Genomic DNA, 14,753 nt, shown 5'->3' with positions numbered 1-14,753 from the left:
ATGAACATTTTACTTTCTGACACAAGCTGAAAGCCCAGCTTCATCTAGTACCTTCCCTGATCCAGTCCTAAATTCAGCCTTTTCTAAAAAAGTCCTTTAAGATTCATCCATGTTAGGGGAGGTGGGTGGGGGGGATGGGGTAACGGGGTGAAGGGCACTAAGGAGGGCACTTGATGAGATGAGCACTGGGTGTTATACTATATGTTGGCAAACATAATTTAAATTTAAAAAAAAAGATTCAACCATGTTGTAGAATGTATCAGTACTACCTTTTTAGATCTCAGTACAGCACAATTCATTTATCAAGTCCTCTGTCGGTAGACATCTGGTATGTTTCTAGCTTTGGGCTATTATGAATAAAGGTCCTATGAGCTCTCTTGAACAACTCTTTTTTCTGGACATAGGTATTCATTTCTCTTGGATAAACACCAAGGAGGAATTGCTGGGTAAAAAGGTAGGTGTATATTTAACTTCATAAAAATCTGCCAAATCTTTTCCCAAAGTGGTTATAACATTTATCATTTTCACCAAGCAATGTATGAAAGCTCTTGTTTTTCCACATTCTTGCCAATGTTTGGCTAGTCTTTATTAACTTTACTGTTTTTAAACTATTTATTCTAACTATGACTGGAGGAGTGTTAACATCTCAGACTATGATTATGAATTTTTTCTGTATTTTTATTTCTATCAATTTTTGTTTCATATAACTCAAAACTGTTATTATGTGCACATCTATAACTATAATATGTTGTTGATGAATTGAATTCTTTATTGCTAATGTCTCATTTTACCTCCACTAAAACATTTTCTTAAAGTTTTACTTTGTCTAATATTAGTACATTCACTTGAAATTTTGTTTACTTAGTATTTGCATTGAGTATTTTTTCTCTCTTCAAAATATCTGTGTTTCTGTACATAAAAGGTATCTCTTGTAAACAGGATAAAGTTATAGCTTGCTATTTTAATCTAGCCTGAAAATCTCTATTTTTAGACCATTAGTCTATTTAAATTTATAATACCTATTGATATAATTGTATTAGGCCTAAAATTTGTTGTTTCATATTAATCACATCTGTTTTTGTTACCTTCTCTTCCCTTTTCTGCCTTCTTTTGGGTCTACAAACACATATATTTAGTTACAATAATTTGTACTGAAGTAGGCATATATCTTTTAAAGAAATGAAGGAAAAAAGCAAATATATACTTTTTAAAAAAGTATATCTACCTACATACTATGTCCGGTGTACTTCACTCCTTCCTATAAATCCAAGTTGCCATATGGTATCATTTCCTTCATTCTAAAAAACTTTGTTTCTGCTGTTCTTTAGAACGGATTTGGTAGCAATGAATTCATTTGCCTGAAAACGTCTTTTATTTTACCTTCATTTTTTGAAGGATAGCTTTGATCTATATAGAATTCTGAATTGACAAGGAGTTTTTTTTTTCTTTCAGTACTTTAAATACATCAATTCCATTATCTTTTTGTCATCATCTTTTTTAAAAAATGAGAAGTCAATCACCCTTCCATGCACTGTTACCTTGTATATAATGTATTGCTTGCCAAGAGGCTCTTTTTATGTCCACATTCTCTTCCATCATTGAACTTCACTGGTTTATCATGTTCTCAGGTGTGGTTTCTTTGTATTTATTTTACTTGGGGTTCTCTGAACTTGCTGGATCCAATTTAGAAAATCTACAGTCATTATTTCCTCAAATCTTTTCTTCTATATTTTCTTTCTATTCTCTTTCTTGGGACTCCAACTGCATATGTAGGACCTCTAAATCTAATAGTAATTATATAAATAATGTCTATTTTTGAATAGATTCATCTTAAGTAAATACATAACTGAGTAGTTTAGGATAGTTTCCATTAAAGTTTTCATGTATTTGCTGATGCCTTTTGTAAATACAGTACATCATCAGAACATTATCCACCTACTAGTAAAAACAACAACTAGTGTTTTTTAAGCATTTACTATTTACTAAAGGTTTTACATACATTTCTTATTTGAAATCTAGGAGGACCTGAAGAAATAGGTAATTATAATTCTCTTTACAGACATGTGAATAGGCTTACATAAGTCAAATAACTTACTAAAGTCACAGTTATGAAGTGGCATATGGAATTTTGAGGTCAATGCCTGTAGTATTCTTAGTCACATTATCCTAACACTGCATGCAAACATACCTCACTCATTCACAATTAATTGTTAGGGCAAGACACTGTTCTTGGCAATTATTACACAGAAAGGAATTCAAAGTACGTGGAATTATTACTTTAGTATGAGAGATACTACCTTCATATTTTTCTGTTATTGTAACTGCTAAGAAAGAGATCTTCAGTGTATATATAGTAAAAGCATGAAAACCTGAGGTATGGTGTATGTCCTGAACACATGCTTTTGTAATCAGATGAATTTATCCTGCTCTGCCATGGTTTCCCTAGGTTAGCAATAAGATACTGCTTAATTCAGAACCTTCCAGTGCAAATGGATACTTGTAACAGACTACTTCCTTCCCAACCTGCTATTCATATAAATAGTCACTGCAGAGATGTTGCAAAGCTCCTGTTTTCTAACAGGGAGAATCAGATTGGGATATAAACAAGACTCCCTGGAGGCTTCCAGAGAGCCCTCTAGATCAGCGCCAATCAAAATGTGGTCCCGGGGATCCCTGGGTGGCTCAGCGGTTTAGTGCCTACCTTTGGCCTAGGGCGTGATCTTGGAGACCTGGGATCGAGTCCCACATCAGGCTCCCTGCATGGAGCCTGCTTCTCCCTCTGCCTGTGTCTCTGCCTCTCTCTCTGTCGCACATGACTAAATAAATAAAATCTTAAAAAAAAATGTGGTCCCAATCCCAGTGTGTAAACCGTTTACGAGTCTGTGACAAGACAGTACAGAAACTGAGAGTTATTTAGGAAACTTGTACCAAAATTACTCTTTTATTTTACAGATCTTAAGTTTCATTTTTCTAATAATTCAATAATTATTTTTATTCTACAAAACTATCAGTCTGCCACAGAATGGAAATGACAAAGAAAAAAAAAAGCTGGATGTTCATCACACAAGAATTTGAGAATACAGTTCTGGGGCACAGCATCTGGGGACAAGGTACTTTATTTTCCTGACTCTTGGTGTTTTTCTATTTTTGTTTCGTTTTTCGACTCTTGGTTTTCTTACTGTGTTTCAGAGTTGTAAAAGATGAAATAAGGTATATCTAAATTGTCCAAACATAGTGCCAGGCAAATTGCAGGAGTGAAACGTCTTTCCTGTATTCTATCATTACTATACCATATGTCCTTCTAATTAGTTATTTTGCTTCTCTTCCCACACGAGAACACAAGCTCTGTGAGGGCAGGAAAACATACCATATTCACTTGATTCCCCCCAAATTAGCAGAAACTCAACAGATTAACAGTATTATCATCTTTTATCTGTGATTTTTATGTTCTTCTTAAATTAGTGGAATTAAACCTAAACAAAAGACTACAAAGGCAAAAAGGCAAAATGATGTCTGCTCCTCAACATGCTAGAAGTGAAACAAATCTAAAATACAATAAAAGTCTATCATTAATATTAGCCATGAACAGAGTGTACAAGATGCCACAGTAGGAAAACAAAATATTTATGTTTTGAACATCCCCTCCTTTAAAATACAAAATTAAAAATTTTAATATATACTCTGGTGATTCTATCCCTGATCTGGGACATTGATTTCTATATAGCTACAGAAAGCTAGAAGTTTATATAACAACAAGTTTAAAAAACTGAGATGGAACTATACAAGGCACAGTTAAAAGAGTTAAATAGGTATAACTAAAACAAAGATAGTAGAATTAAAAAAACAGAACAATGGGGCAGCCAGGGTGGCTCAGCGGTTTAGCGCCACCTTTAGCCCAGGGCCTGATCCTGGAGACCAGGTATTGAGTCCCATGTCGGGCTCCCTGCATGGAGCCTGCTTCTCCCTCTGCCTCTTTCTCTCTCTCTCTCTCTCATGAATAAATAAATAAAATCTTAAGAAAACAAAACAAAATAGACAATGGCAGATAAAAATATTTTTTTAAAAAGTTGTTGACTAAAGAAAATATAGACTTTATTTTTGTGCAACTATAAATAGTGATGTGAATGTAAAAGAAAAAATATCAGGAAATAACCAAGAAAAATGCTGTGACTGAATGAGATCTAATTACATTTTAGAAGACTTAGGAAAGAAGTTCTCTGTAAAAAAGTCTGAACATTATCTCCATCTACAGACAGAAAAATGAAAAGCTGAACTGTAGCAACATCTGAAATATCACTGATCAGCCAGTTTTTTACTCTGAGATTTTACTCAGGGTGAAAATTTATACCTAATGCCGAAGAAGATATAAGAGTAGAAAGAAGCAAAGTCCCCTCTTGCGAGGACTTGCAGTATAATTTATTCCAACATATAAACAAAGTCCTCTCTTGCGAGGACTTGCAGTATAATTTATTCCAACATATAATCTATAAAACTTAAGGCAATACATCATAGTGTAATATTCATACAGTTAAGACTCTAAGGTTGGAACAGTTGAGAGATGGAGGAATTCATCTAAGGGCAAGAGTACTTCAGCTGGCCCCAAGAGAAGGTAAGGCTTAGGCAAGCAGGCTAAACACACAGTTATCCATGGTAGAAAGTGAGCAGGCAGTAAGGAGACTGGTCTGACAAACGTACACAGGATTGGTATGAAGGACCAGAAGTAGGAGCCTGGACATGCAATGCCAGGAACTGAAAAGCCCGTTATTTCTGCCAATAAACAGTAACAGAGGAAAATATGTTGTAGAGAAAAGGGGCCCCAAGTAGGAAAATTAATTAGGTAAACTGCAGTAATGTAGCTTGTGAACCAGCAGGCTTTTTAAAAAAAGACTGGCATGTTAAATTAAAAGAATTTAGTTAGAAGACTCAAAATCTTCACATACAAATGTCATACAGAAGGCCCCAGGTTTTCAGCTTGCCTACTCTCTGTGTTGCAATACTAGCTTTCTTCTCTCTTCCTCCTACTAAGAATTTGCTCTCTGCTATCACATTTTCAGTAGGTCTACTTTTTACTTTCGTTTATATAACCTCCTCTAGAGTTCTTTACCCCTCCTTTTGCTTCTAACCAACAACTATTTTTGATTCTCTCCTCTTCTTTTTCTGTTTGCTTTTTCATCTTTGTTTTTTTGTTCTCCTTTTCCCATTACCTCTCCCACATGTGGAACATATACTCATCGAGACTGGTGGAGCTGCAAAGGACCTCAGAGACCTGCTCATCTAGGCTTCCCATTCTACAGAGGAAAAGCCACATCCAAAGAAATAAAATGACTTCTTGGTTTGGAGTTGAATGGGGCTTGTCTCTGACAACCTTGATCTCTTTTCTTCTGAAATACATTTTCAGAGCTGATAGTGAAAAAATGTAGTATTTTAAAAACTTTAGAAAACATTAATATAAAAGCCACCATTCTCTTGTTTTTATAAAGATGATAAAAAGATAAAAACACAAAAATAAAAATTATGAGACATTTATAATGCCATCTCCCCTCCCCATTTTCTGTTGTCACAGATTGTAGTGTTTCTCAAAACAGCACTGAGAAGCAAGGAAAACAACTGCTTTTGAGGAAAATTTTAGATTTGTTAAAAAGTTCTGGCATATTATGTAGTTAAATGCAGCACTGCATTTAACTTACAAATGAACATATAAGTTATAGAGTCCTGAACTATACCTACAGGAATATATATTAAAAAAAAAAATCTGCCTACCTGAAATCCTTAATTCATTCTTTTCCCACCTTTGTTTCCTATCTGTGTCTCTGCTAGTGTTTTACCAGTACAGGATGTAACTATGGTGGAAATGGAAAGGAGGGAATGAGTTAAAACTGCTAATTTTATTTTTTTTTTTTTTTAGATTTTATTTATTTATTCCTGAAAGACACAGACACAGAGAGACATAGGCAAAGGGAGAAGCAGGCTCCCTGTGAGGAGCCTGATGCAGGACTCAATCCCAGGATCTTGGGATCACAACCTGAAGCAAAGGCAGCCACTCAACCACTGAGCCACTCAGGTGCCCCAGTAAATGCTTGGAGTAACTAATTTATATCCATATTTGTGAAAACAGCTCAACTTTTTTTTTTTTTTTTTAAGATTTCATTTATTTGAGAGAGAGCGAGCAAGCATGGGCATGAGCAGTGGGGAGTGGCAGTTGGAGAATCAGGCTCTGCACTGAGCAGGGAGTCTGACTCAAGGCTCCATTCCAGGGATCATGACCTGGGCGGAAGGCAGACGCTCAACCGACTGAGCCACCTAGGTGCCCCTGAAACAGCTCATCTTTTTAACAGTTATTTTGAAATAAGAAATGTTGTAAGAGTCTGTGCCTTATTTTAGGCATATCAGACTTCAATCACAGTAAGTACAAGTCCTAGATTTTCTTAAGATAACAAGAAAGACTTAGAGGAGAGCGTTGAGGTCGATCACCATTCTGCTACTCTGAAACGGTGACAAGCTGGTAAAGCCACGGCTAGGGTGGATTCCTCCTTATTCCACTCAGTGGAGCTTCTTTATTTACAATTATCTGATGTTCAAACAATCATTCTGAAAAATCTAAATCTCAGTAATGACAATGAAGATGCCATTCCTAGATACAGAAATGATGGAACAAAACAACAACATTAAACTTAAAAGAATTCATAACTAAGCTGATAAGCTGGTTGGCCTAGGGATTATGTCAGTAGCAGATGAACAGTCTCACCCATATTTTACTTTTCTTGTTGGCTGGCTTTGTGTTATTTAGTCAACCTCAGTTCATGGGCAGAAATCAGTTTCAAGTCACAGAAGGGTAAGATCACTGAATGATTATGAATAAGAAACATCAGCCCTGCATATCATGCAGTTTTTAAATTTTGATATGCACAACTTTGCTGGATGTACAAACTTTGCATGTTATAACTAACATATTAAGTTAGAGAAAAGCACCTACATATAATTACACACTAATTGTGCAGACACACATTTATTGATTTAAATCTGCACAACTTATATGATGAAGGTCCATGGAATAACCTCAGCCCCATCAAGTAACTAGGACTTCCTTTCCAGGCTGGCCTTAAAATGCCTAACTTCTTTTCTCTGTACCATTTCAGACCCCTCCTGCTAGCTGAATCATTTAACCACCAACACAGATGCTATTTCCTACTTAAGTCTAGTACCAGTGAAAGGCAAGAAGAGCTCGGGTAGCAGGTTGGGTGGTGAGACAGGAAAAGAAAACAGTGCCAACATTCTGGGAAAATGTCCCTTTACTCTGTTGCTATATATATATATATCCTTTAACATCCTCAGTCTCTAAACAATCTCTCCCACTCCTTCTGAAGCTCTCAATTTGCCCTATTCAGAGTCCCTGCCCTTGTTGCTATGTTCAAATAATTAAGGAAGCTGATCTTTGTTAAGGATACCTAAATATAAACCTATTTTTTTTCCTAAAATGCAGATGAACCTCATGCTACATGTGCAAGTATTCATGTATCTTTTAGGTTAAAAAAAAAAAAAAAAAAGCAAACCCTGCATTACTCACCCAAGACTTCTGGGATAATTTGTTTTTTCCTACATCTACTACACCTATTAACTGGGGTCCTCCCGGTTGGCATCTGTAAGTTCAAAGGACTGGTCTTCCTTCTGAGACAGGGGAGCAGCTTCTCTAAATATGGGCAAGTGGGAGGGGCAAGGAGAGTCCTCTTGGAAGCACTGGGCAAATGGATCTGCCACTCTGCCATACAATGTTCTTCTGATATCATGAGTTTCCCCACTTCCTTATTTCTGTATTCATGTCTTCCTCTTGCATTTTCAATATGAGTTTTTATGAGGATGTTTACTTGATCATCTTCTTTCAAAACTATCCTCTCACCAGACGGTGTCTAATCCAACTTGAACTGTCATGTTTTGCGCATTTATTATTTCCTAGAGTCCTGTGCTTATTTTTGGATGCCATACCTATACCACAAATTTTATAATCTGTCTGAACATATTCTTCCCCAAATAAAAAATTGACATTGTACAAAGTTCAATAATCATTAACTAGTTCTTTTGTCAAATGACTTGTAGTTCTTCCTAACCCTACATTCTACAGATTCCTATCATACAAAGCACACCACAGTATAGTTCTTTATTCAAAAAACCCACTAATTGAAGATTCCAGGTCTTCTATCATCTGTCTGATCTGTCAGATCAGACTTAATAAATATAATAAATAATAAATATAAAAATAAATATAAATATATTTATAAAATATAAATATAAAAATAAATATAAAAATAATAAATCTGACTTATTTTTTAATCTGAAATCTCATTATTCTCCTTTACCCTACCTGGTACTTTCTAAAACTATACTGAACTATCTAAAACGTTAAACTGCACTTCTCTACCATCATGTTTAAACCACTTCTGTATCCCCGAGTAGCGAGTATAGTGCTGCACACTGGAAAAATAACTCCAGGTCAGCAATAACAGAAAATGGGAGTAGAGAGGGAGCCAAACAGAGTGGATCCATAGAGCCTTCAGAATACAAAAGCGGCATACCCACTGGAAGCACTTTAGGTTTCATGATCTAGGTCTGTTTTCTCTTATACTAACTACGCTGTCTCAAGGCAACTCACAAACACTGACTTTTGATGGGCATTGCCCCATACCCTAGAGGCTGTTTTTGAAATATCTGGGGTGGTTTCCGGTTAGCGGAATGACTGGGAAATGCCGTGTGGGCAAGGCCGGGGAAGCTTGATGTTTTGAAACAAAAGGGACAGTCTCACATAATAAAAATGTTCTTAATTGAGCACAATCTTCAAATGTCCTGCACATCTCCTTTGCAGTAATGCAAAAACCTAGTTCATAATCATCAAGCCCAGAGCTTAACTTTGTTTTAAATATAAAGCCTTTTTTGCAGTTTTGCTATACTGTTTTATGAAAATGCACACCTCTCATAGATAGATTATACTTTGTTTTGTTTGGAGCTTTACTATGAGCTGCTCACCATTTAGAAAAACATGTCACAGAAAGCAATACTCTTCATAAATTTCAAATCACTATTATAACACACCTATATCAGTCTCATTTGTGGCTCTTTTACTTTTCTGTTTCTAGATTACTATCTCCCCTCCCAAAAATCACATTTTCCATGCCAATAGTAAGGTGTGCTACAGTGAAAACAACACAGAACTCACATAAACTCACAGTTTGTCACTTAGCCTCAATTTGCTCATGTATAAAATGAATATATACTCTATCTTGGAGGTTATGAAAAACAAAATGATAAAATAGAAAGTACCTCAGAAAATATCAAGTTCTATGTGTATTTTACAATGAAACAAATCATCATATTTCTGATTAGAAATTAAACAGAAAAAAAGTCCTAAAATGGCTCTGCCTCCAGTATATTTACCAAATAACAGTGCAGAAATTTAACAGCATACAGGATTAGGAATATTTAAGCCCTTAATAAAATCAAACCCTAAACTTGGGCTGCCCAACACAGTAGCTGTATATTTGCTAAACTAAAATTCATTCTAGATTTAAAGAACATACGACAAAAAATACAATTTCTTATTAAGAATTACTTCATCTTACTTTTACAAATGTGGCCAATACACTTTTTACTTACACTAGGTTTCTGATAGGCATGCTGTTCTAAGTAAGCAATGCAATTACAAAACTCATAAAGAGCAACAATACTGAGCCTCAGCTAACAAAACAATAAAAACTGTATACTTACTTCATCAGTGAGTTCTCCAAACACTGTTATGACATCTATTAAAAGACTTGCAGTATAGAAGGATTTGATCATGTTTCTAAAAAAGAGAAAGCTGATTTAGTTAAATAAAAAACATTAAGTTGCAGAATTAATCATGGAACTATGAGGAAAAAAAAATTCCAGTGTTTACAAAAGTGAAATTAATGTTTTAAATAAAATCAGATTTAAAAAAAATTTTTATTTATTTATTCATGTGAGACACAGAAAGAGAGGCAGAGGGAAAAGCAGGCGACCCATGGGGAAGTTGATGAGGGACTCAATCCTTGGACCGCAGAATCACAACCTGAGCAAAGGTAGATGCTCAACCAACTGAGCCACCCAGGTGCTCCATAAAATCAGATTTCAAGAACACAATAAAGCTACTTCTTTAATTTGTATTAGGAGAAAGCAACAACATTCATATTACAAATAAATATACTATAACAAGGTTTTATAGTATACTTTTTATTAAAAAATGCAATTATAGGGGTGCATGGGGGGCTCATTCGGTTAAGTGTCTCTTGACTTTTGCTCAGGTCATGATCTCAGGGTCGTGAGATGGAGTCCTGTGCTGCACATGGAGTCTTCTTAAGATTCTATCTCTCCATCTGCCCCTACTGTCTGCCCTAACCCCCACCAGTGTACACATAACAAAGCAACTACAGTGTTATCTCAATCTATATCAAGCCATGTGATTTCTTTGCATTTCAGCATTATTATAATGATCACAAATCATTTGAATTAGCAGGTTGTGATAATTTAAAATATCAGTATCGCACTAGGTTGTTGCTGGCTAAAATCAACTCTCAGATTTCACCAAATGTTAAAGAATGACTACTTAGGGTATAATTACTGAAAAAATAAATCTCCCCTGGCTAGTCTTCTGTCAGCCATTTTCTCTAAAAAGACAGTATTGCTTTTGTAACCTAAAATCATTCTGACATTCTACAAGGAATTACCAAAAAATCTAAATCATTTATCAAGTCTAAAAGTGTTCAATGGAAAACTGGATAATTCCAGTTACACAGTAACTAAACTTACAATTTTAATTTTTCTTTTACTTTACTTACTTGTGAAATCGTCCAGCACGATCTTCATTATCTGCATACAAAAACATTTTCAATGCATAATTCTCCAAATGAGCAGAACCAACTATTTCTTGAGTAATAGCTTCATTATCACCCAACTGTTTCTTAAGCTAAAATTAAATCAGATACAAAGCTTAAGATTTTGGACTCTCAGAAATGTATGCTTAAGTACAAATAATCCAAAAATCATTTTAAATGATTATTTAAAATTATTTTACATAATTATTTTACGTTATTTTATCATTTCAGGAAAAGATATATCAATGAAATCTTGCAAAAATTGCTCTGCTTCAACCCAAGGTTTTTTTGAATAAAACCCAATGTATACAAACTTTGAAGAAACACACTCATGATAACCTGAAAGGATAAGTTAGCTTTAAAACTCAAAATAACCAAGAATAAAATGATAACACATCCAACTATCTATATAAAGCATTAGACAAATATTCTAAAATAACAGCCAATATATCAGCAGATATCCTAAAAATGGAATTAGGAAAACTTATGATTAGGAATTCCTAATCATAATTTAAAATATAAAATCATTATATCCTAAAATAGTATCTCCCAGAGGATAATATATAAAAAAAAATTAATTCTACAGAATGAGATCACAAACTCACTAGGATTACAGAGTTTTTAAAATTTAGACAAAAATACACCTCAAGTTAACACAATTCACAACTGTAAATTTTTAGTATATCCTTTTCCCACACATATGATAATTTAAAATATTTTAAACACAGCAAATTAAGTTCCTATAGCTTACAGACTGTTGCATTGGAATGAAAGGACTCTGGAATATTAGATCTGAGTACCACACTACCATTTAGAAATGGCTTTTCTCAAAAATGTTATAAAGTAAGAAATTTAAGAAAGGCTTCAGGATTTTTCACAAAATCAGCAAAATAAATATTCTCATAATTACAACAGAATAATGTAAGTTCCAGAAGAGATTTAATGTTGGAATTTAAGGATGTGTTAGCTACATTTATCTTAAACAGAAAAAAAAATTGACATATAACACTAGTTTACTATATCCACACTATGAAGTGCTTTGATTCTAGATTCAATTCTAGGAGTGGATTTAATTCTAGAAAAAAGTAGGAGTATGTCACTTCATCTCATCTTCAACATGAAATATCTGGCAGCAAAAACATAATATACTCAGTTTTCCAACAGAGTAATCTAAACATTATAAGGTGTGATAGACTCACCATGGAATAGACGTATTCTACTGTTATTTAATTTAAATAATAATAAACTCCTGCTGAGTCCCTTTACAAATGTGATTTTATACTTTGCTTATTATAAATAACTATTTTGAGTTCTGTCTTATCCATAGCTAATGTAGTTATCATTGCTATATAGTGAAATTAATAGAGATAATTCTATATAAAATCTCTGCTAGCAATACGATTTTATAAATATATGGATATGTGTGAGACACATTCCTCCTCTCATCCCCTACCCCACCTTGCAAAAAAGGGTGCTAAAGGACTCCATGGTGGCTCAGCAGTTAAGCATCTGCCTTCGGCTCAGAGGGTGATCCTGAAGATCCGGGATCAAGTCCCGCATCGGGCTCTCTGCATGGAGCCTGCTTCTCCCTCTGCCTGTGTCTCTGCCTCTCTCTCTCTCTGTTTCTCATGAACAAATAAATAAAATCTTTAAGAAAAAAAAAAGAAAGAAAGAAAAGAGTACTCAAATTTTTCCGGTACCTACAGAAACCAAGTTAGAAATAGAAACAACAGACAGGCTTCAAGGGCAGCTGGATTCCCAACAGTGGTCCCACCAGATCTACCATAGGTAGTTAATGGTAGCAATGACAGAGACTCTGGGTCCAAAGGCCAGACACCCATATTCAGTTAGTACCCAACTGCCTATGGCTGTTTAATGTAATTAGGTTTTGATCTGAATAACTTTCAACATTTATAAAAGCTCTGAACTATTATACGTTTTGATTTTTAATATATCTAAAATTTTGTCTTTCTACACAAAATAACACAACTAGTCAAATATTTAGGTTTCTAATTCTCTTCATATCTTCAGGTCACATAACTAAATAAATAAAGAGCTACAGCTATTAAGCTTTAACTTATGCTTACAACTCCTTTCGCAGTAAGATATAAATTTAAAAAGTTGTGTCTAATTTTTCCTCTGCTGTAATGACACTGATTGTTGCTAAGGGGAAGAACTAAAATGGCAAAATATATATACAAAAATGCAATAAAATGCGACTTAAAACATTAATCAGAAAATAAATGATCAGTGTTTAACTTACAGCTTCTAACTGATCCATCAGCTTTGATAAAAATTTACGACATTCAGGAGTTTTACTATCAATCTTCATTCCAGTTTGCATTGCATATAAACGACCTACAAAGAAAAGTGAGATGACTTCAACAATTTCCATTACTAAATGTTTAAAATACATGTTCTGTCTAATAAATAATTTAAAATTTAAGTGAATTTAGAAATAAAACTCTGATTTACTATGGATTTTATTTACAAAATAAAGAACACACAAATATTAATCAAAGAATGTAACAGATTCATGGTAATACCAATTTTTCTTCTTTCTTTCTTTCTTTCTTTCTTTCTTTCTTTCTTTCTTTCTTCTCTTTCTTTCTTTCTTTCTTTCTTTCTTTCTTTCTTTCTTTCTTTCTTTCTTTCTTTCTTTCTTTCTATTTTTTTTTAACCAAGTAAGGCCCTCTCTTTTGGCATTATGTTAAAAAAAAAAAGGAAGAAAGAAAGAAAGAAACAAACAAACAGACAAACAAACAAAAGAGATTAGGTCCTAAGCTGTCAAAAAGACCTGTAATTTAATTGCAAGTTAAGGCAATCAGAAAAACCAACACATGTACAAGAGCACTCAACAAATGCTTGATAAGTGATATTGATAAAATATATAATAGGAGTTAGAGAGGAGCTACAAGACTGGTAAACATAAGTTGAGCTGTGGCTAACATTTTTATATATAGTCATTTTTTTAATATAGCCATTTTTATATATACAAAAGAATACACACCGTTTTTAAAAACTTAATAAAACATTAGAGATAAGGCTAATGCTAAAAAACTTCTGTGACACCATGACCCTAATAGTTTTCCCAGTGACAGGAGTTGTAAAAGGTTTGGTGGCTCTTGTTACCATTGGTGTGTATATATACTACCTGAAAATTTTCTTTTACATTCTCCAAATATGTTCTGGAAATCTGTGACAGTGCTGTAGACACACCACTCTAAAGAAAGCACACTTAGGTAGTTCTCAGATGTTCATTACTACAAATCATGTTGTAGTACTAGATCTTCTTGTATATACATTCAAGAGTTCCCTGAGGCAAATACCAAGAAACAGAACACTCAGGTCATAGTATGTGTATCTTTTTCATTTTTGAGAGCTACTCTTAAACTGTCCTCCAAAACAGATTATGAATATGCAGTTCTATCTCTAACAGATGTAAGCACCAGTTCCTCAAGCCCACAAAAAGTAAAAAATAACCAGTATTATTAAACTTCCTATCAGTTTCAAGATTTTAAGTGATTTTCATTTTCACTACTAAAAAAGTACTGCATATTTTACTGGATATCTCTATATCCTCTTTTACGAATCAGGAGTAGTTATCAAAATAAAAGAAAAAGATCTGCCAAATTTTCTATTGGGTTGTTTGCTTTTTAACAAATTGCCTTGCGGCAGTTCTTTACACAGCGTACACAAGGGATACGTTTTTCCCCTCAAATGGCATCTTGTGAACACTATCCCCCTTCCTTGCTTTACTTCTCTTCCTCAGCACATAATTATCTTCTACTTATTTATCCACTGCCTCCACTCAATTCAAGTTTAAACTCTGTCATGATGGTGATTTTATTGTATTTGGTTTGCTGATGTACCCTT

The 14,753-nt window shown here is 34.2% G+C and overlaps 1 protein-coding gene and 1 long non-coding RNA gene across 2 annotated transcripts in view; one reads left to right on the top strand and one right to left on the bottom strand.

The window, feature by feature from the left end:
• The window catches only part of VTA1 (vesicle trafficking 1), a 65,158-nt gene that overhangs the window by 31,537 nt on the left and 18,868 nt on the right, over positions 1 to 14,753 (bottom strand). The window contains exons 2-4 of the mRNA XM_077895262.1: positions 13,141 to 13,235; positions 10,842 to 10,969; positions 9,754 to 9,829 (exon numbers count right to left, since the gene is read on the bottom strand). Coding sequence (XP_077751388.1) covers positions 9,754 to 9,829; positions 10,842 to 10,969; positions 13,141 to 13,235 — 299 coding nt within the window. The remainder of the gene's footprint in view (positions 1 to 9,753; positions 9,830 to 10,841; positions 10,970 to 13,140; positions 13,236 to 14,753) is intronic.
• LOC144312511 (uncharacterized) overlaps positions 6,260 to 14,753 on the top strand; it is a 67,169-nt gene continuing 58,675 nt past the window's right edge. Inside the window, exon 1 of the long non-coding RNA XR_013378004.1 lies at positions 6,260 to 6,402. This is a non-coding gene — a long non-coding RNA (uncharacterized LOC144312511). The remainder of the gene's footprint in view (positions 6,403 to 14,753) is intronic.

The sequence above is a fragment of the Canis aureus genome, chromosome 1 (assembly GCF_053574225.1).
Source record: "Canis aureus isolate CA01 chromosome 1, VMU_Caureus_v.1.0, whole genome shotgun sequence".
In the NCBI taxonomy this organism is placed as follows: Eukaryota; Metazoa; Chordata; class Mammalia; order Carnivora; family Canidae; genus Canis; species Canis aureus.
This window is presented reverse-complemented; position numbering and strand designations above follow the sequence as displayed.